General features: G+C 38.1%; 1 protein-coding gene across 3 annotated transcripts in view; it reads left to right on the forward strand.

The window, feature by feature from the left end:
- adat1 (adenosine deaminase tRNA specific 1) overlaps positions 1–22,468 on the forward strand; it is a 57,157-nt gene that overhangs the window by 16,953 nt on the left and 17,736 nt on the right. For 2 of the 3 annotated variants that reach the window (XM_060837626.1, XM_060837625.1), the window contains exons 4-6: positions 5,274–5,328; positions 13,451–13,578; positions 19,112–19,811. In XM_060837626.1, coding sequence (XP_060693609.1) covers positions 5,274–5,328; positions 13,451–13,578; positions 19,112–19,811 — 883 coding nt within the window. Of the gene's footprint in view, positions 1–5,273; positions 5,360–13,450; positions 13,579–19,111; positions 19,812–22,468 lie in introns of those variants that run through there. The other variant, XM_060837627.1, reaches the window with a different exon arrangement.

Below are 22,468 nucleotides of genomic sequence, written 5' to 3' on the forward strand. Positions count from 1 at the left end.
ACAAGTGACATAAAAATAGAACCAGTAATTTTATTTTGGTATTTTTTCATATTATTTTCAAACTTAATTATAAAACAGGCACAGTAACAGACAAGGAAGTACACTAGTGTTATAAAACAGCACAGACCAATTCTTATAAGTGATGATTAACTACAGGATACCGAAAGCGATTGAAACCTTTATCAAAAATGCTGCAGAAACTCAGCATGTCTGACAGCAACTGGAGAGAACACGGTTAACATTTGAGTCTAGTAACTCTTCTTCAGACCTGAAATGTTTAGGTTGAGCATGGGACAGAAGCTCAAAGTTTGTGTTTCAGTGAAATTAAATTTAAACCCAATAGGGTTCATATTGCTCAACAAAGAACTTGGCATTCAGAAGAAGTGCATAGTTACAAATGGATATTGCAAAATAATTATCATAGAGTAAAATTCCTATCCTCTTAATAGATATCACTTAGTCATGAAATGACTGTATAATAAATAAAGAAATATTGAATAGTGGAGTAGATCAATAAAGTTGAAGGTCACAGACATTCCATTCCCTTTTGTTCTTCCCTCTCTTCCAGCCTTTCCTGACCTCTGTACTTGCTTATAACTAATTGCATCTCTAACTGTTCCTAGGTCTAATAAAACTTATTGACCTAAAGCATTAACTTGGTTTCTCCCCCCACAAAAGTTGACAGACCAAGAAAAAATTTAAACATTTCCTCTGTTTATTTCAGGTTTCCAACATTTTTTGTAAAGATGATGATGCAAATTGATAAAATAACCTGAAACTGACAACTGTTTTACAAGTTATTAGGATGAAGAAAAATGAAGACGGGTCTGTAAATGTTAATTATTGCTGGTCAGCCTCCATAACGATGACCAGATAACAAGTTCATCAGATTTATGACAAGTTTAGTTTCTGACTAGGAGAAGATACAATGAAAGATTCAAATATTGAAGGCTGTTACTTCATGTTGAATAGTGGAGAAATCCGTTTGTCTCACAGAATCAATTACAAATGAACAGTGTTACAATTCAACAGAGTGAAACCAAATCAGTGGTTAAACTGCAAGTTCTCATGCCTGGAATGTTGCAAGAATTAGTTATAGAGTTGTACAGCATGGAAACAGATACATCAGTCTGACTCATCTGCGCTGAACAGATATCCTATATTGGCCTGGTCCTAATTGCCAACATTTGGCTGGTATCCCTCTAAATGTTTCCAATTTATATACTTATCCAGATACCTTTTAAATGCTGTAATTGTACCGGCCTCCACCATGTTCTCTGGTAGCTCATTCCATACACGCACAACACTCTGCATGAAGAAGTTGCTCCTCCAGTCCTATTTGAATCTTCCACTTTCACCTTAAACCTACACCCTTTAGTTTTGGACTCCTTCGAGCTGGGAAAAACACCTTGGCTATTCACTGTATTAGTGCCTCTCTTGATTTTATAAATCTCTCTATAAGATCACTCTTCAGCCTCCAACACTTCATGGAAAATAGTCCAGCTTATTCAGCCTTTCCATTTAACCCTGTAATCTGGACAACATCCTTGTAAATCTTTTCTGAAGCCTTTCAAGTTTAACAGCATATTTCCAATAAAAGAGAAGCCACAATTGAACAGAATATTCTAAAAGTGGCCTAACCAATAACCTGTATAGCTGCAATATGATGTCCCAACTTCTCTACTCTGCTCTGACCTCCTGAGAGACTGATCATCAACTCCTGTGTGAAAGATGACTTTGAATGCTAACAAAATTTTGTTGGTTCATCCTGATGATACAACACTATTTGACACTCAGGTTGGATTAAATTCGAATGTTGTTCCCTTGTTCAAGAAGGGGAGTAGAGATAACCCTGATAATTATGGACCAGTGAGCCTTCCTTCAGTTGTGGGTAAAGTGTTGGAAAGAGTTATAAGAGATAGGATTTATAATCATCCAGAAAGGAATAAGTTGATTAGGGATAGTCAACACAGTTTTGTGAAGTCTAGGTAATGCCTCACAAACCTTTATTGAGTTCTTTGAGAAGGTGACCAAACATGTGGATGATGGGAAAGTGGTCAGTGTGGTGTACATGGATTTCAGTAAGGCATTTGATAAGGTTCCCCATGGCAGGCTATTGAACAAAATACAGAGACATGGGATTGAGGATTATTTAGCAGTTTGGATCAGAAATTGGCTAGCTGAAAGAAGACAGAGGGTGGTGGATGATGGAAAATATTAATTCTGGAGTCCAGTTACTAGTGGTGTACTGCAAGGATCTGTTTTGGGTCCACTTCTGTTTGTCATTTTTATAAATGACCTGGATGAGAACATAGAAGAATGGGTTAGTAAATTTGCAAATGACTCTATGGTCGGTAGAGTTGTGGATAGTGATGAAAGATGTTGCAGAGGGACATAGATAAGCTGCAGAGCTGGGCTGAGAGGTGGCATGTGGAGTTTAACGTGGAAACACGTGAGGTGATTCACCTTGGAAGGACCAACAGGAATGTGGAGTACTGGGCTAATGGTAAGATTCTTGGTAGTGTAGATGAGCAGAGAGATCTTGGTGTCAAGGTACATAGATCCTTGAAAGTTGCCACCCAGGTTAATCTGGTTGTTAAGAAAGTTTGTTAGTTTTTATTGGTAGAGGGATTGCAGCTGTACAAAACTCTGGTGTGGCCACACATGGAGAATTGTATACAGTTCTGGTCACCGCATTATTAGGAAGGATGTGGAAGCTTTGGAAAGGGTTCAGAGGAGATTTACTAGAATGTTGCCTGGTACGGAGAGAAGTTCTTACAAGGAAAGCCTGAGGGACTTTCAGCTGTTTTTGTTAGAAAGAAGAAGAATGAAAGGTGAATTAATTGAGAATATAAGATAATCAGAGAGTGGGCAGCGAGAGCCTTTATCCTCGGGTGACAATAGCTAGTATGAGGGGACATAGGTTTAAATTGAGGGGTGATAGATATAGGACAGATGTCAGAGGTAGTTTCTTTGCTGAGAGAGTAGTAGGGGCGTGGAACACATTGCCTGCAACAGTAGCAGATTCGCCAACTTTAAGAGCATTTAAATAGCCACTGGATAGGTATATGGATGAGAATGGAATAGTGTAGGTTAGATGGGCTTCAGATTGGTTTCACAGGTTGGCGCAACATCGAGAGCCAAAGGGCCTGTGTTGTGCTGTAATGTTCTATGTTCTAAATAAGCCAGAAGAGGGGCGATTTCAATGGGTTGAACTGTAATTATCTAAAATGGAAAGAATGTCATTTCTAGTAGTCTGTCAGGAATAGAAACTAGGAGCAGCAGTAGACCATTGAGCCCTTTGATTCTTCTCCACCATTCACACCCTTGATCTAAGTGTCAAATTCCAGTTTTCTCCCCATACACCTTGATGCCTTTTAAAATCTATAAACTTAACTATTTCTTCATCAAATATATTCAATAACTTGGCTTCTACAGCCACCTGTGATAGAGAGTTTCACAGGTTCACCACCCTCTGAGTGAAATGTTTCCTTCTCTTAGTCCTAAATGGTCTACCCTATATCCTGAGACTGTGTTTCCTGGTATTAGATACACCAATGAGGGAAAACATCTGCATCTTGGCTAGCAAGTTCTATCAGAATTTTAAGCATTTGAAATATCTCTTCTCATCCCTGTAAACTCGAGCGAATACAGACCCATTGAACCAATCTCTCATATATTATAATTGAGAGAAGCCAGGAATTGCAGCAATGAGAGTCATAACTCAATCTATTATAAAAATGTACTTGTGAACTATAAATATATCCTTTTGAACTGTGACGGACTTTATGATTTTTTTAAGTCACATATCAGAAACTGGGATATTAGTCTGAGTTAGTGAGTACCTTGAATATATTTGAAATATCTAAGTTGCATTGCAAAAGTTACCTTCCAAACCAGTAAACAAACAACCCTATGAAAATGATCCAATCACACCACTCATCCTGAAAATAGCGATAGCCAGAGATCAAACTGAGGTGAAGCATTAACAGATTGACAGGTTAATTCTAACATTGTAACCAGGTATAATTAAACATCTCAATGACCTTCTGGAGAATGTTGATGCTTTACTGATTTATTTTTTGGATTGCTGAGACATTTTTTTCAAATAATTCCATTTTGAAATCCAAATCCCAAAATTTACATGTTTCAGCACATCTTGACTACTGGAAGATTTATCACCAAGCTAAAAATACTGGGAGCAGAGAACAATGGTAGGATAGAGGAGATTGTTGAAAGAGGGTGGGGTTAGACTGTATACAGATTTGTTTCATTGAATTTTGTGCACTGAGATTTGAGAAGCCAGAGGCATTTAGCTGGTGCAGGAGTGATTGATGTTGTGGAATTTAAGCGAGTACTGGGTTGGGCAATGAAAGTTTCTTCTTTTTCTTTCCTGCTGATGTCAGGGGGTTGTTCTAGCTGGCAAAGGATTAAGAAGCATTCTGTTCTTTACCTTCTAATTGTAACGTTCCAAATTGACTGAAAGGAGGTGCTAAGAGAGCGAATCTCTGTCTTAAGTTTTCATATTCTAAAGAAATGTTAGATGTTGTTGAACTCTTCCCTACACTAGTTAGCTGAGATGAACAACTACAACCAAGGTACTTCCTTATTTTTCAAAAGACACTAAGATGTTGAACCTCGAGAATACTTTAGATGTGGTCTTGGTTCAGGCAATCTGTGTATTCATCTATCTGGCTATAAAATTTGAGAATCAATGATAGAGTGCAGTTTCATATCCATAAAGTTTACTTCCTATTGTCAGTGATTCTTTCTTCCACACTGACTGCAGGACCACTGAGTACAAGAAATGTACCAATCCTACACCTCCAAGGATAAATGCAGTAGTCCAGAGCAGTCTTTTCACTGGAATTGGCAGGAGTTGCCTGATGCTACAAGTAGCATAACCTATACTTGCAGAATGGAAAATAAGACTCGGCATCAGAAAAATAGGAGTGGAGCACAATGAATGATGGGAGGTCATGAAATGAATGGCAGATCATGTTCTGAAATTGTGATGAAAGATGGGTTGGGTTACAGAAATAGTTATTCAACTATTCAACAGTATTTGAATCTCATTGCATATCCCAAGCAATCTTTAACTCCAACCAATCAGAAGAAATTAGTTACCTCCAGCCATTTGACTTGGGCTTGATAATAGTGTGTCCAGAAATTAATCGCAGCATTCAAAATTGAGCATTTTAATGGAAAAACAAACTGATCTGTACTACTTTTCTTAGACATCAAGTTTCATATTCTCTCCAAATGTTTTCTAGGTGATGTAGTTAATGACAGCCATGCTGAGGTGACTGCAAGACGTGGGTTCCTTAGGTAAGAATTCAAGCAACAGAATGTCCATTGTGTAAGTAAATCGTGTACTGAGTTCTTTGTAATTTACTTGTAATTTTATTAAACTAGGAAATTGAATGTGTGTTAAAGGAAGAACATCTTGGGAAAATGTATTTTTTATTCAGCTTACTCTTTTTCAGAGGGTTATGTGGGATCTGTTGAATGCAATAGAATTCATTGAGCACGTTATTGAGGCAGTGCTGCTCTTTGAATCCAAAATTAAGCCATAGTCCAATCTGCTTAATAGACATTCAGATGAGCTTTAAAAATCTTTGCCCAGTATTTTGACAAATACTCCTTCCTCAACCAATACTGCCACAAAATAAACACATTAACTGAGTTGTTCATCTTAATATGGTGTAGCATCTCACTGTGCACAGCCATATCTGCCTTTTTTGTCAGTTTACCATCAACATCACTTAAAACTAATTTGGTACATCTGAACTGCATTAAAACATATTTAAGAAATTTGATGCATAAAGCATACATGTTTATCTTTTTATTTTTGTGTTTTTGTGAGCTGTAACAAGAAAATAACTTTTTTAAAAACCAATGATTACTGCATGGTTTGAACACAAGTAATTGAAATTCATTGTGAAAATTGTTCTTACAGCTGTGGGTTACAGTAGTATTTGCAGAGAAAGTGGAACCAAAAAAATTATGCGTAGCTGGACTATTGTTTGGCAACAGAAGCTAATTGGTTAGTGTCCAGTTATTGATGACAATGACCTTGTGCCTGCTAACAGCCTTATGATTGGTTCTCTGGTAACTGTACAGCTTGATGCTGGGAACAAAATGTGAAGAGGCCACTGGGCTCCATCAGCCAGGAGCTCTCCAATGTCTGCAGCATACCATTTTAAACCTGAAGAAAAACAGTTGATCTTTTAAGTTGCTGTAAGCTGTATCTTTTAATTCATATGTTGAAAAACTTCTTACAAGTGAACCAGATACCTGTGCTTCTTGCAAACCAATGAAAGCATCTGGAGAATGTTGATTGAAAAGCAACTTTCTGACTAGCACAAGAATCCTCTCAACAGATTCTGTGAACAGGAGCCATTGAACTACTTTGCCAGTGCTCTCTCCATCCATAAACTATGTTTTTCCTGTGTACATGTGGATATAGAAGGGGATTAGAGTTTTAATTAGTGGTGTTATATGCCAGTGATTTATGATTCAAGTTTAATTACTTATAATAAATAATAATTCTAGTTACGTACACAAATCTGATCCACGCTATCTGTCAACCTGAGTTGAAGCTAAATTGGGAGATCTTTGCAAGCTTTTTATAAATCTTTAACTTCTGTGACAGATCCGTGAATGACAGGGCATGGTGTCCAGCTCACTACTCCAGATAGTGTGGGATGAGTACCTCTGTGTTTTTCATTATACGGGATCGTCCAAGTTACTACCTGAAGCTGCTCGCTGCGAAGCTATTACATATTAAGGGTCAGCTTGTTCAAAGATAATCATTTTACCCACTCTGTGGTCATAACCTCTAATACATTCAGTGGATATTTTTTATTATATGCCTATCCAGCAATAAAAACAGGAATTCACTTAAGTAACTAAGAAACACAATCTGTATCCATATGCAAGTTTTATTAATGGTAAATGATAAGGTTTGCATTGTACATTTTTAATTGGAATTTCATCAATTAAGGGTGTAACAAAGTAAGATGTAGTTTGCTTTGAGTTGTCCTTTGCACTGTTATATATTTCTTATGTAATTACATTTAGTAACATAAATGATGGACGGGGGCATGGAAGGATGGGTGAGTAAATTTGCAGATGACACGAAGGTCGGTAGTGTTGTGGATAGTGACGAAGGATGTTGTAGGTTACAGAGAGACGTAGATAAGCTGTAGAGCTGGGCTGAGAGATGGCAAATGGAATGTAATACAGAAAAGTGTGAGTTGATTCACTTGATTCAAGGAGTGCAGAGTACTGGGCTAATGGTAAGATTCTTGGTAGTATAGATGAGCAGAGAAACCTTGATCAACATTGATCCTTGAAAGTTGCCACTCAAGTTGCTAGGGTTGTTAAGAAGGCATAGGTGTGTTAGCTTTTTTTGGTAAAACGATTGAGTTTCAGAACCATGAAATCATGCTGGAGCAGTACAAAACTCTGGTGTGGCCACACATGGAGCATTACGTACAGGTCTGGTCACTGCATTATAGGAAGAATGTTGAAGTTTTGGAAAGAATTCAGAGGAGATTTACTAGGATGGTGCCTCGTATGGGGAGAAGGTCTTATGAGGAAAGGCTGAGGGACTTGAGACTGTTTTCGTTAGAGAGAAAAAGGTTGAGAGGCGACTTAATTGAGATATATAAGATAACCAGAAGGTTAGATAGGGTGGACAGTGGGATCCTTTTTCCTCAGATGGCGATGGTTAGCAGGAGGGACATAAGTTTAAATTGAGGGGTGATAGATATAGGACAGATGTCAGAGGTAGTTTCTTTACTCAGAGTAGTAGTGACATGGAATGCACTGCCTGCAACAGTAGCAGACTCACCAACTTTAAGGGCATTTAAGTGGTCATTGGATAGGCACATGGATGAGAATGGAATGGTGTAGGTTAGATGGGCTTCAGATTGGTATCATGGGGTGATGCAACATTGAGGGCCAAAGGGTCTGTACTGTGCTGTTATGCTCTATGTTCTATAAAATCAGGCTGTAGGTAAATTATTTTTCTGACTAGGCTAGTTTTAAAATTTAAGTTGTACTTTTGTCTTTCAATCCTACAAACCAGTCAGGTTGTTGGTAAGAAAATAAGAAATAAAACTATTTATTTTTATTTGTACACAACTTGCTATGACACAATTGTAGATGACTGAGAGATATTCTCAAGCCTTCCCATGTGTTCTCATTCTCAATAGCCAAAAAAAGAAATTTAGCTGAGAACTACCTGAAAGTTGTTAATTATGGGCTATTTCATTGAAACACAAAATTCTGAATGGGTTTGAGATGTTGTTTCCCTCATTGAGGAATCTAGAATATGAGGGAAGGTCTCAGGATGAATTTAGGAGTGAGATAAAGAGACATTTCTTTCATTCAAAGGATTTTACCCTAGAGGGTTGATCATTGTTGGATATACTTAAGTTTAAGATAGACACATTCGTGGTCTCTGAAAGAATTGAGGGACATTTGGGGAGCAGGCAGAAAAGTGGAGTTGAAGTTGAAGGTCAGCCACTGAATGGCAAATCCTGGCAAGCTCTGTGGTCTACCTCTTCTGTTTCTTACATTCTTATGTTCAAACTGGAAACCTCCAATGTTGTATTCTCTTTAGGCAGCCCCTCAGGATGGAAGATGACTTTCTTCTACTCCAGAGTGGTAGGTCTCAAGATGACTGATTAGTCCAATTCTGGACCTATAAATCCTGCTCCAGGTGAGATAGATGATGTTTCTGAAGTAGGTAGATGGGATGCTCAGATCTTCACATGCCCTTTCTGTTTCCACTCAGCCTGCATCCTGAGCCTCTTTGAGCACTCAAAACAGTTGGCACCTTGCTGGATGATTTTTCTCCATTTTGGGAAGTCTTGTCCTTTCCATAACTTGGTGGGGATACCTGCTGAACACAAATTGAACATGGCTAGTGCCTAGATGCTGGAGATGTTAATATGAGAACACAGATATTATAGCATGTATTCTACATTGGATTTGCAGGACTTTGTGGAAGTTTTGCTGTTGATATTTCTATAGGGATTTGAGGTAGCTGGTGCATATTGTCTATGTCTCTGCATACAGAAAGGCATGTAACACTGCTGCCCTGTATACCATGATCTTGGTGTCAGGTTAAAAGCTTTTGGCCATCAAACACTCTGTTTCTAAGATAGCCAAAGGCTCCACTGGCATTTTGGAGGCGAGGTTAAATTCCATTATTGGTAACTGTATTGGTGAGAGTAGGCTTCCAAGGTACAGGAGTTGATCCAATTTATACAGTTGCTCTCTCTTGAGAAATGATTAGTTGTGGGCAATGCATGTGATGGGATCTGCTGGTAGAAGACTTCTGACTTCCAGTTGTTTAACCCATGGCCCATTCCCTCAAATGTCTCTTTTAATGCATCAATTAAAATTTGGAGTTTGGCCTCAGCGTCATCCTACTTCATCTTAACAACAGAGTTTGGAGTGGTCTTGATTCTGGATTGGAAGTGACACAGTTTGAACAGTTTCCCACTTGTCCTGTAAGTTAGCTTCATATTAGCAGGAAGTTTTGTGGTGGAGCATTGCTGGAAAGAAATGGAGAAGAACTTTATGCAATAACAAAGCCTTACTTCAGTCTACAGAGTGTGTTGATTCTGTGATGGATTCTTGGTGAGGGTCATGGCTTGCTCGCTGTCATGCAGCAGATGGAGAATAATGATTTTTTTTGCAGGCAACCAGATTTGAGGAGGACACTCCATAGTCCCTCCTGGTTGACAGTCAAAGGCCAAAGGTTGCTATTACTCCTTTATGCATATTCTTTGACTTTGTTTTGCTTTGAAGATTATGCCCACTGTCGCTTTCAATGGACTCTTTCTGCATTCTGACTCTGGTAGGAGCTCTTCAGTCACTGAAGGAGGTGATTTAACAGCATTTTTGCAATGACCTGTGTGGCAGACAACAGAGATATCTATCTGTAGTTATTAAAATCAGTCTCATCTCCTTTCTTGAAGATGTTCACAATTATGATGTTTTGGAGATCTCATGGGAATACTTGGCACCTTCCGGATGAAGTGAATAAGGCTGTATATTTGTACCAAGAGTGCTTTTTAATATCCATCTGCACGTGCAATCTTGTAGTCTTTCAGCTGTCAAATGCCCTTTGCAACGTTTTAATAAAACAAAAGAACTGTGGATGTTATAAATCAAAACAAAAGCCAAAACAAAAATTGCTGGATAAACTCAGCAGATCTGGAAGCGTCAATGGAGAGAAATCAGAGTTAACATTTCAGGTCCAGTGACCCTTTTTCAGAGCCTTGGTCTTTGCAATTTCATGTCCGGCTGAGGTTATGATGAAATGTTGGTGGATAGCATGCATTTGAGGGCACTCGAGTCAAGAATTGATATTAGTTGAGATCTTCAATGTCCCTTCCAACAAGTGCTTACTGCCTAACTACTCTTAATGGGTGCCACTCTGTTATTAGTACTTAGTGGGGTAGGTCCTTGTGTGCTTAAGCCATAAGAATGGTCTTCACTGTGCTGAAACATCCTTGCCTGTCATGGTTGTTGGAAATTTGCTGTATTCTTTCTACCTACCACCGTTCTTGAGGTCACGGTTTTTTTTCTCACAGGCCTTCATTTGTCTGTAGCCTGCTTCGTTTCTCTTGAGTATTGGTGATGTTTCCAGTTCAGAATGCTTTGTGCTTGTGATTTAATAATTCCTGGATCTCCTGATCGGTCTTGTCAAACCTGTCCTAGTACAGAAATCCAAAATCTCCTTGTATGTGCTGTTTGTGATGGATTTAGATGCTGACCAGTCATTGTCGACATTCTGTGGTTTCTAAGCCTTGACATGCGTTAACTGTGTAGGCCTTTTATCGCAGAGTCCTTGCATCTGCCAATGTTGAAATTTTCTGTGACAGTGCCTCTTCTGTTGTTATTGGGCCAGGCCGATAAAGATAGTAGACGAGACCAAGCGAAGATCCATTTATACTCATCAGCTTCTGTCATGGTGTGGATAATTTAAACATCCCTACGGTACCCTGCTTGGACAATGATGTATTCAGGAATGTGCCAGTGTCTGAAGTGAGGGTGTTGCCATAAGGTATTGTGTTTGTCTATCTGGTTAAATAGGATATTTGATTGTGACCAGACCATGTTCCCTTGCACTTCAACAGGAGAAGGACTCCATTGATGTTTGCATTCTCTACACCTTTTCTAATCATGCCTTTCCAGAGGTTTATGTCCATTCCAACTCTAGCATTTAAATCCACTGTTGTCCTGTGCCTTCACACCGAGTTTCCATTGTAGTTCGCAACAAAGGTTTCAATACCTGGACACTCAGACTGATTGATTTGTGCAGAAGTCAGAATATCAAAATGCCTTTGGCATCTTTTCTTTTTAAGGTGACCAAGATTATTACATAATACCCTCTGTTGTACTCTTCAGAAGTAAGTATTTTTGCACACATTAATAAACATTGCTACATTCACATATGATTTGGAGATGCCGGTGTTGGACTGGGGTGTACAAAGTTCAAAATCACACAACACCAGGTTATAGCCCAACAGGTTTAATTGGAAGCACACTAGCTTTCGGAGTGTCACTCCTTCATCAGGTGATAGTGGAGGACTCAATCCTAAGACGCAGAATTTCTAACAAAAATTTACAGTGTAATGTAACTGAAATTATACATTGAAAATAATTTCAGTTACATCACATTGTAAATTTTTGCTATAAATTCTCTGTCTTAGGATTGAGACCTCCATTATCACCTGAGAAGGAGCGACGCTCCAAAAGCTAGTGCTTTCAATTAAACCTGTTGGACTATAACCTGGTGTTGTGTGATTTTGAACTACAATCAGGTATTTCATCTATTCTAACCACTTTTCCGGTTTTTATTTCTTGATGCTGTCTGTCTCTCTCTCTCTCTCTCACACACACTCTCTCTCTCTCTCTCTCTGTCTCTCCCCCAGCACTTCTGATCCAATGAAGTTGATACAAACATTACTTGCTTCAAGCACAGCCAGTTAAGGTTTTTAATTTTTACATAATATTCTTGAAAGATGCTGTTTCTGTCTTTTAGTTTTTTCAGAGTTTATTAATAAAACACCTTTTCTGTCTGTCTAGTTTGGATTCTAACAAAGAAGAGGCATGAGAAAAGTAATCGGCATTAAAAAATTGAGTTTGGACTGGAAATATGTTTGAATACTTTTCCAATATCTTTGAAACAATCAGGATGATAATATTAAGCTCTTGATTGTGAAAACATGAAAATAGACTGAAGAGAGATATGACTCATGTAGGATAAACAACATCACAGAGAGTTGTCCACCAGAAGTTGAAACTTTGTGTAATTGAAAGAGGAGTTGACCTAGGGTGTTGTTTATCACCAGTCCTTTTTAACATTTATGTAGAAGCAGTGGTTAAAGAAACATTTTAAGATACAGAATTCAGACATAAGTTTGCAGGGAAAGATGTGTGAATGATTATATCAGTTAGGTTTGCAGATGCCAAAGGACTTGAAACAAGCACAGACTACTGCATAGCCTAATCATGACAGCCACAAACCTTGGAATGAAGTGAACACTGGCAAAACCAAAACCAAAGTCTAAAAATCCTCAACAAACTATTCAAAAGTTTATGGGAGAAAAACTAGAAAAGGTGTAAGACTTAAACTATTTATGCATAATTGTAAATGAAAGTGCAACAAATTAATGAGAACAAGGATATCAATGGGAAAAGTTGTATTTACTAAGTAGAGACAGTTGCTCAGGAGAAAGCTGAGCAACTGTGTTATTTTATGTTGTTGTGAGACTTATGGAAAAAGATTACTTCTTTAAATAGCTTTGAAATAAAGAGTTGGAGTAGAATGGAAAGGAGCAGCCTGCAAGAGAAATTAACAAATGGTGAATCGTAAAGACAAGTGAATGATCAAAGAGGTTTGCTGAAAGGAATTAGGGAAAACTGAGACATTGAGCTGAGTGCATTTTAAGAGGAAATGAACTGTTAGAACATATCATGGAGGAAAGAGTTCAAAGAAGAGAAGAGAATAATGGTATTTGAGAATCAAAAGCTGTTATTGGAAAATCAAAATTACTGATGATATGTTCAAACTTTCTTCCATCTTGATTTCCATTCAACTTATATTGATAGCATCAGGGCTGAAATTATGAAGTTAGTGAGGGGACAAAATTGTTTTTGCATTTTTTCACTATGCCACACCACTCGGTCAACAAAGGACTCCGAATTGTTGACTAAAAACTCTTGAAGGATATGGCAAATGGAAGAAAAGTAAAGATTTGAAATTCTGTGTAAATTCCAGTAAGAACATTGCATTCATGTTCTATTTGAAAACACGGGTGTTTGCCATATAATCCTATCAGACATTAAACATGTATAAGTGAAAATGAAATGACTATTTCATTTGCTATTTAAAAATTTCTATTTCTTCCCTGTTTTGCAGGTATTTATATTATCAATTGAAAGAGGCGTTTGAAGAGAGAAATAGCATCTTGGTTGCAGGAAAATGCAAAGGAAAATGGCAAATTAAGTCAGGAATTTCCTTTGTGTTTTTCATGAGTCACACTCCATGTGAGTTGGTCTTACTAATCTTATTCATTATTTAAAGTTTTAAAAAACTTTAAGTTCAGGACAATTTTACTGTAGGCTGAAAAATATGGATGTTTAAATCACACCTATTCTTTGCAAATCATTTCACTGTGTTCTGTTTGCATATTGATTCTTCTTCTGTGATTCAGTCATCTAAGCATTAGTTTTGCCACCGGATCAAGTTTGCTAAGTAGTATGAAATTTTTCATGTGCGAGTGAAAAGCTTCATATCAGACATCAACCAGTTTAGTCTTTGAAAAGCTATGGCCCAGTGATCTGATCTGCCTTTGATGATTTGTAAAACTAAATGCAGTATTGCTTATGGTTTAAACAGAATATTTGTGGATGTTAGATCCTTGAATTCCAAATGGAAAGTTGTGAATTTAGGTCCCAAATTTGCAGTTGGCTATTTTCTGCCAATTCTTCAGAAAACAATTGGAGATGTTACACAAAATAAAATGCTCAACTATCAGAAATTGCCCATTATTTTTCATATTTTTTGATATGAGTATGTGACCTTTAACTGTCTTCCTACTGTCCATTGTAGAAAGTCAGGTATTAGACGTAACAGGGAGCACAGATAGAAGGAACACATTCCTGATGTACTATAATTAACAATTGTCATATCATTGGCACCATTGTCTTCATTCAAATTTTGTTCTGAACTAATTCTTCAGGTTGGTTCCTTAGACCTTTTTTTAAAGTCATTCGTGGAACGTAAGCATTGCTGCCTGGCCAGCATTTCTTGCCTGTCTGTGCTTGTTGTTGGGAAGGTGGTGGTGAGCTGTATTGTTGCAATGCTGCAGTCCACCTTGTGTATTATGATCCACAATTCCTTTCACGAGGGAATTCAAAAGGTTTGACCTATTAGCAGTGAAGGAACAGCAATATATTTCCAAAGTCAGGATGGTGAGTGGCTTGGAGGGGAACATGAAGATGGTGGTGTTCCTATGTATCTGCTGGTCTTGTCTTGTGAGTTGGAAGTGGTTGTGTGTTTGGAAGGTGCTATTTAAGAACCTTGGGTGAATTTCTGCAGTGCGTCTTTATATTGGATTGTATCAAGCTTTTGAATGTTGTTGGAGCTGCACTCATCCAGGCAAGTGGGGAGGATTCTGTAACACTGCTGACTTAGAGTGATAGGCATGTACAGCACGGAAACAGACCCTTCAGTCCAACTCGTCCATGCCGACCAGATATCCTAACCTAATCTAGTCCCATTTTCCAGCACTTGGCCTATATCCCTCCAAGCCCTTTCTATTCAAATACCCATCCAGTTGCCTTTTAAATGCTGTAATTGTACCAGCCTCCACCACTCTCTGGCAGCACATCCCATGCACACGCCACCCTTTGTGTGAAAAATTGTCCCTTAGGTCCTTTTTATATCTTTCCCCTCTCACTCTATACCTATACCGTGGACTTCCCCACCCCAGGGAAAAGACCTTGTCTTTTTATCCTATCCATGCCCCTCATGATTTTATAAACCTCTATAACATCACTCCATAGCCTCTGATGCTCCAAGGAAAACAGCCCCAGCCTATTCAGCCTCTCCTTACAGTTCAAATCGTCTAACCTTGGCAACATCCTTGTAAATCTTTTCTGAACCCTTTCAAGTTTCAGAAAATCCTTCCGATAGGAAAGAGATTAGAATTGCATGTAATATTCCAAAACTTGCCTAACCAATGTCCTGTACAGCCGCAACATGACCTCCCAACTCCAGTACTCAGTGCTCTGACCAATAAAGGAAAGCATGCCAAACACCTTCTTCAATATCCTATCTATCTGCGAGTCAACTTTCAAGGAACTATGAACTTGCACTCCAAGGTCTCTTTGTTCAGCAACATACCCCAGGACCTAAGCATTAAGTGTATAAGTCCTGCTTTGATTTGCTTTTTCAAAATGCAGCACCTCGCATTTACCTAAATTAAACTCCAACTGCCACTCCTCCGCCCATTGGCCCATCTCATCAAGATCCCATTGTATTCTTTGCTGTCTACAACACCTCCAATTTTGGTGTCATCTGCAAACTTACTAACTATACCTTCTATCTTCACATCCAAATCATTTATATAAATGACGAAAAGTGTGGACCCAGTATCAATCCTTGTGACACACCACTGGTCACAGGCCTCCAGTCTGAAAAGCAATCCTCCACCACCCTCTGTCTTCTACCTTCAAGCCAGTTCTGAATCCAAATGGCTAGTAAGATCTAATCTTGCTAACCAGTCTCCCATGAAGAGCCTTGTCAAACGCTTTATTGAAGTCCATATAGATCACGTCTACCGCTCTGCCCTCATCAATCCTCTTTGTTATTACTCCAAAAAACTCAATCAAGTTCGCAAGTCATGATTTGTCATGCATAATGTCATGCGGATTATCCTTAATCAGTCCTTGCCTTTCCAAATACATGTAAATCCTGTCCTTCTGGCTTCTCTCCAACAGCTTGCCCACCATCAATGTCAGGCTCACTGGCCTATAGTTCCCTGGCTTTTCCTTACCATCTTTCTTAAATAGTGGCACCACATCAGCCAACTACCAGACTTCCGGCACCTCACCTGTGACTATCAATGATATAAATATCTCAGCAAAGAGTCCTGCAATCACTGCCCCAGCTTGCCACAGAGTTCTGGAGTACACCTGATTAGGTCCTGGGGATTTATCCACTTTTAGGCATTTCAAGACATCCAGCACTTCCTCCTCTGTAATATGGATATTTTTTGAGATTTCACCATCTATTTCCCCACATTCTATATCTTCCATGTCCTTCTCTACAATAAACACTGATATAAAATAGACTCGTATCTTTTAGATGATGGGCAGACTTCGGCGAGTCCGAAGATGAACTTGTACCTCCAGTTGCGTTTCTGGACAATTGTAACCCCAAGAATGTTGATAGTGAGGGATTCAGTGATACTAATACCTTTGAATGTCAAGAGGCAATGGTTAGATTGTCTCTTTTTAGAGATAGTCATTGCTTGCCCTTCGTGTGGCACAAATGTTACTTGCCACTTGTCGGTCCAAGCTTGGATATTGTCCAGATCTTGTTGCACTTGAACATGGACTGCTTCAGTATCTGAGGAGTTGCAAATAATGCTGAACATTGTGCAATCATTGGTGAACATCCCCATTTCTAACCTTATGATGGAGGGAAGGTCATTGAGTAAGTAGCCCTGTCAAGGCTCTTCACAATTTTAAACATTCAAATAGATTACATGTCATTCATTCTTCTAACCTCCAGGATTGATAGGCTCATTGTGCTCACTCGCTTCACATTGAACAATTCCCTTTGTCCCAGCGACCAGTCTCATGATATTTTTGTTGCACCCCCAGTAGAGCAGGTATGATAATGTACAAGGGCATAAAGGTCCCTCATAACACAAGATTTTTCCTTTCTTTCACCATGCAAAATATATTTTGCTACTTTAAAAAAAAGCCCAAAGTGAATCACTGTACCTTCACATCCTCCTCACCAGTTACTTCTTCACCGAATGTTAGCTTGTCAGAAATTGGAAGCATTACATTTGGTTCCCTTATCTAAGTCTTTAATACGTATTGTAAATGGCTAAGGCCCAAGTACTGACCCTTACAGAACTCTTAGCTATAGTCTGCCAGCCTGAAATGATTATTGCTATTCTCAGTTTTGTATCCATTAACCAATACTCAGTCTATGCTAACATGTTGCTCTGAATAGCCATTAGTTCTAATTTTGTACAGTAAACTTTTGTGTGATACTTTGTTGAGTGATTTTTGAAAATTCAAATACACTGCTTTCACTGATTTATTTGGAAACACCCACTAATTATTTCCTCAAAACACAATAATAGGTTTTTGGAACATGATTTTGTTTAGTCGGCACAACATCGTGGGCTGAAGGGCCTGTTCTGTGCTGTACTGTTCTATGTTCTATGTTTTCACAAATCTGCGTTGAGTTTGAGAGGTATCGTTATGATGTTCTCGGTGCTCTGTTACTATGTCTGTAATAGATTCTAGCAGTTTGCCTTCCGATATTAGGCTAACTCATCTATATTTTCCCAATTCACTGTTCCTCCTTTCTGTAGGGTTGTTTGCTACCATTAAACTGTTCTAGAATCTAAGAAATGATGAACGGTCAAAGCAAATGTAGCACCATTTCTACAGCTATTTTTTTAAAATCTTAGGATACAGTTTAAGTCGAGGACAATTTGTTTTGTAACTTAATTCATAAATGTTTTCATTAGTATTTCTTGACTTTTCTTGATCTAAAATCATCACTCTCACCTTATTTTCCTCAATGTTCTCATGTATTTTACCTTAAAGACTAAATAAAGGATTTGCTTAATGTGTCAACCATTTTGTTATTCACATTATAACTTCACCTGACTGTGTCTATAATGGGCTAATATCCACTTTCACGAATCTGTTCCTCAATATATACTGTTTGAAAAAGGTTTATAATCTCTTTTTAAGCGTCTTTTGGGCTGTACTATTCTTAGCAACATTTTAAGCTGCCCCTTTAAATTTAATGTAATATTGAACTCTTATTTGTGAAACGATGCACTTTGGAAGGTCAAGTATAGGTGGACATTATACAGTGAATGGCAGAACCCTTAGAATTATAGCTATGCAGATATGCAGGTCCACAGATCATTGAAGGTGGTGGCACAGTGGTAGCACAGGTAGATAAGATAGTAAAAAAGGCATATGACATGCTTGTCTTCATTGGAAGGGGCATTGAGTATAAGGATAGGCAGGGTGTGCTGCAGTTTTATAGAACTCTAGTTAGGGCACACTTCGAATATTGCGTGCAATTCTGGTCATCACCCTACCAGAAGGATGTGGATGCTTTGGAGAGGGTACAGAAATGGGGAATTTTAACTATGAAAGAAGGTTTGCTAGAGTGGATTTGTTTTCACTGGAACATGGAAGGTTGATACAAGTTTGTAAGATTGTGAATGTCAAGGATAGAGTGGAAATTTTGAGGCCTTTTCCTAGTGTGGAGTGGTCAATTGCTGGAGGACACAGATTCAAGGTGCGAGGAGAGGAAGTTTAAAAGAGATGTGCGAGACACGTTTTTCACACAAAGGGTGGCCTGTGCCTGGAATATGCTGCCAGAGGAGGTGGTGGAAGCAGACACAATAGCAGCATTCAGGAAACACTGGGCGAATATATGCATGGGAACAGAATAGAGGGATACGGATCCTGTGGGTGAAGACAGTTTTAGTATGGAAGGACAAAATGTGTTGGCACAGGCTTGGACGGCTGAAGGGGCTATTCTTGTGCTGTATTGTTCTCACTTCTTTTCTGTCACTTTTTCAGTGGGGTTTTTGTGTCTTAAAGGAATGTTTGTTTATTGCAATTTAAGTTCAGCGATTTTAGGCATTCTTTAGTTAACCCAATATTTTCATTTATGTAATTCTATCAACTTGTTTGAGGTTCCTGAACTCTGACGTATTTTATCATGTGAAATTTTGAAGATAATATAAATAATTTAAAACTTTTAAGTGACTTCAAAATAACCCTTTAGCTGTTGGTTTTGCAGGTGGTGATGCATCCATTATCCCAAAGGCAGAATGTGAGATCAGACCTTCTCCAAACCTGAGAGCAAAGAAAATTGGTGAACAGAGAAGTATCACTGTTCAAGATAATGAAAATACTAAAAATACACAATTTTTAAATATTGAAGAGCACACACTAGTCACAAAACGCAAGTGTGATGGAAGTGCCATGGAGGTTCCTGTTAAAAGAGTAAAAAGAATTGATGGAAGTGAAGACTGTACATCTGGCTGTAGCAGTATTCCTGAAAGAAAACCCAGTCATCCGTCTGCAGAAGGAAGAATTGATGTCAGGATAAACAATAATACAGCGCACGTAACGCATACGAACAGCCTTGAGAATGTATCTCACAACATGGCTGCAATAGATGCAGATGAGACCAGACACATGCAAATCACTGTTTCAGACATATATCGAACTGGAGCTAAATGTGTACCAGGGGGTCTTCAAGATCCCCTTGAACCTGGAATTAATTACCACTGCGTAGGATCATTGAGAGTGAAGCCAGGTAGAGGTGACAGGACATTATCAATGTCCTGCAGTGATAAACTTGCTCGTTGGAACATCCTTGGCTGTCAAGGAGCACTGCTCATGCATTTCTTTGAGGAACCTGTGTATTTCTCTTCTATTGTAGTCGGACAGTGTCCATATAGTGAAAAGACAATGAAGAGAGCTATATTGGATAGGTATTAATAATAAATTATTTCTGTAAATAACATAAGGTATTCTGGCCAGTCTGCATAAATGATAGTTCAGCCTAATCCAAATAATTGCAGTTAGTTAATTAATCTAACAATCCAATTTGTGGTTCATCTTGCATAATTCAAAATTTTAAGCACAATTGTTAACTGTGTTGTATATTTAGCTCCAAATATAACTGACTTCAGTGATATTTCATAAATTGTATATCTATTTGCAAGGGCAGTACGTTGAATATTCCTTTATCAGAACCTGTTGGCTAAATTCAATCGACTTTTCATTTTAAAAATCTCAGTGGCGTCTATGACTTGCTTGGCTGCCATCCCAGCTAAGTAGGATTGCATCATGGCTGAAACAGAAAATACAATCCATGATTAAAAACTGAATAATAAAGATTACTGTTGGGACTAGGTAAATTGTGAGCCCGGGAGACTACTTTTTCTCTTGCTGTCTATTTTAAATCTGACCTAAATGAATGGAATAAAAGTCTCTTTTTTTCTAAATTTGGTAAAGATCCAAAACTGAACTGTTTTGGCTGTCTCCGTTCCTTCCCAGTGGATATGAGTCAACAACACCTAACTGCTCTCAAACTTGGTTCTTACAAGTTTAATTTGGCACTCTGAAAGAAACCATCAGTTGACTAGCACTGAGAAGTTGCAGTGTATTTTGTAGTCATGCTTCGCTGTTTTGAGTTGTATCTTCAGATCCATAGCTACATGAATTTAAACAACAGCCCCTTTATATCTTATCAATACTCACTTTCATTGCAATGTAGCAGCTGTACTTTCCATTTTATTGCAAGATATTGATTAGCTATGCATCAAAAAATTGAAAAGAAAACATTCCCCATAATTGGTTGCTTTTGGAGAACCTCTATCAAATCTGAGGAATGTAAAACTGTCATTGGAATTGACAGTTATCTGTTTTTACTTGGTGACAACTGCTCCTGAAGATTTATGGGTACAAATATTAATAAGTATAAGATTTTTGCTTAAGTTTTGATTTTGCCAAATGAAAACAGAGTGATTTCCATGCTGTGCGGGAAGGAAATTTATTTGGCTTATTTCACTCTGCTGTCTTGGCTTCACTTTCCACTACTTGGAAATTAATGTTTACACTGCATCATAAAAGATATTTGTTATCAGACACTAACAGAAACAAAAAGGCATATATTTGTGACTAGAGTTGTGACCATACTTCTATATAATTTCTCATCAATTTTCAATTGAATTATTTTACAGACATAGATAAGCACTGTGGTAATGCTGTCTTCTTGTTCCTCTGTGTATTTGATACTATATATTTTTTGCCATATGTGAAAGCATAACTTTTTAAGGCTTTCCACTATCTATTACAGTAATGAGATGCTGAGGTTGAGCTTTCTACTTGCACTTCCTATATTAGTAGTTTGTAGCAGATTTCATGATCTAAACATTAGCAACAGATATTAACTTCCTGAGAGGGGGGAAAAAGAATATAATAAACACAGGTTATCTATTAACAGTAAGATGCACAAAAACTTTGCACTTTTAGAATTAATTGCAGTCTTGTTAACATGCAGGACTTTTTGCTCTTATTGATAAAGTGCTGAAGGCTAAAAAATAAATATAAGACAAAACTTTAAAAACGGCTCTAAATACCCACATCTCCCTTGGTATTTATGGATTATGTATGCTTCCCTTTTGTATCGAAGTTGAAAAATAAATTGCCAGGAATCAATTACATTCCATATAGTGAAGTAATCCATTGTAAGATATATCCAAAGCAATTTCTTCTATAATTTTCTTTGTGAAATTTTTCTGCAATATTTTTCAATAATAAGGATTAAAACAATACCAATTATAATTTAATCTTTATCTTGAAATTATGAAATAAATTACTAGAATATTGTGGAGTGAGAAATGATGGTCAGAGTTCACTTCCCTCTTCAAATGATCTTTGACTGGCATGAGTCTTTAGCACTGACTCTATGTTTCAAGACACATAAGCATGTAACTTTGGTTAATAATTTAGAGCAGTACTGAAATAGTGGTGGTCGGCATGCTGCCTCAAAGTGCCAGAGACCCGGGTTCAATTCCCGCCTCAGGTGATTGACTGTGTGGAGTTTGCATGTTCTCCCCATGTCTGCGTGGATTTCCTTCGGGTGCTCCGGTTTCCTCCCACAGTCCAAAGATATGCAGGTCAGGTGAATTGGCCATGCTAAATTGCCCGTTGTGTTAGGTGAAAGGGTAAATGTAGGGGAATGGGTGGGTTGCGCTTCGGTGGGTCACTGTGGACTTGTTGGGCCGAAGGGCCAGTTTCCACACTCTAAGTAATCTAATCTAAGTGTAAGTAATCTAAAAATTGCACTGTTAGAAGTGTATTCTTTTAGGTGAGACTGGCCATCATTTTTCCTTTAACCAACATCAAGATTTGCCTCTGTTGTTTGGGAATCATTGTTATGTCCAAGTTGGCTCAATATTTCCTACAATATGACTATGACCACTCTTTAAAAAATAATTAATTCATTGAGAAGAACTTCAGAATATTTTAAGGTCATATATGAAGCTATATAAATGCAAGTTTATTCTTTATTCGTGGAGACCTAGGTACCATTTTCCCAACATCTGTTATAATTTTTTATTACTCAGTATGAATGACTCTA

Source organism: Hemiscyllium ocellatum, chromosome 17 (genome assembly GCF_020745735.1).
Source record: "Hemiscyllium ocellatum isolate sHemOce1 chromosome 17, sHemOce1.pat.X.cur, whole genome shotgun sequence".
Taxonomy (NCBI): domain Eukaryota; kingdom Metazoa; phylum Chordata; class Chondrichthyes; order Orectolobiformes; family Hemiscylliidae; genus Hemiscyllium; species Hemiscyllium ocellatum.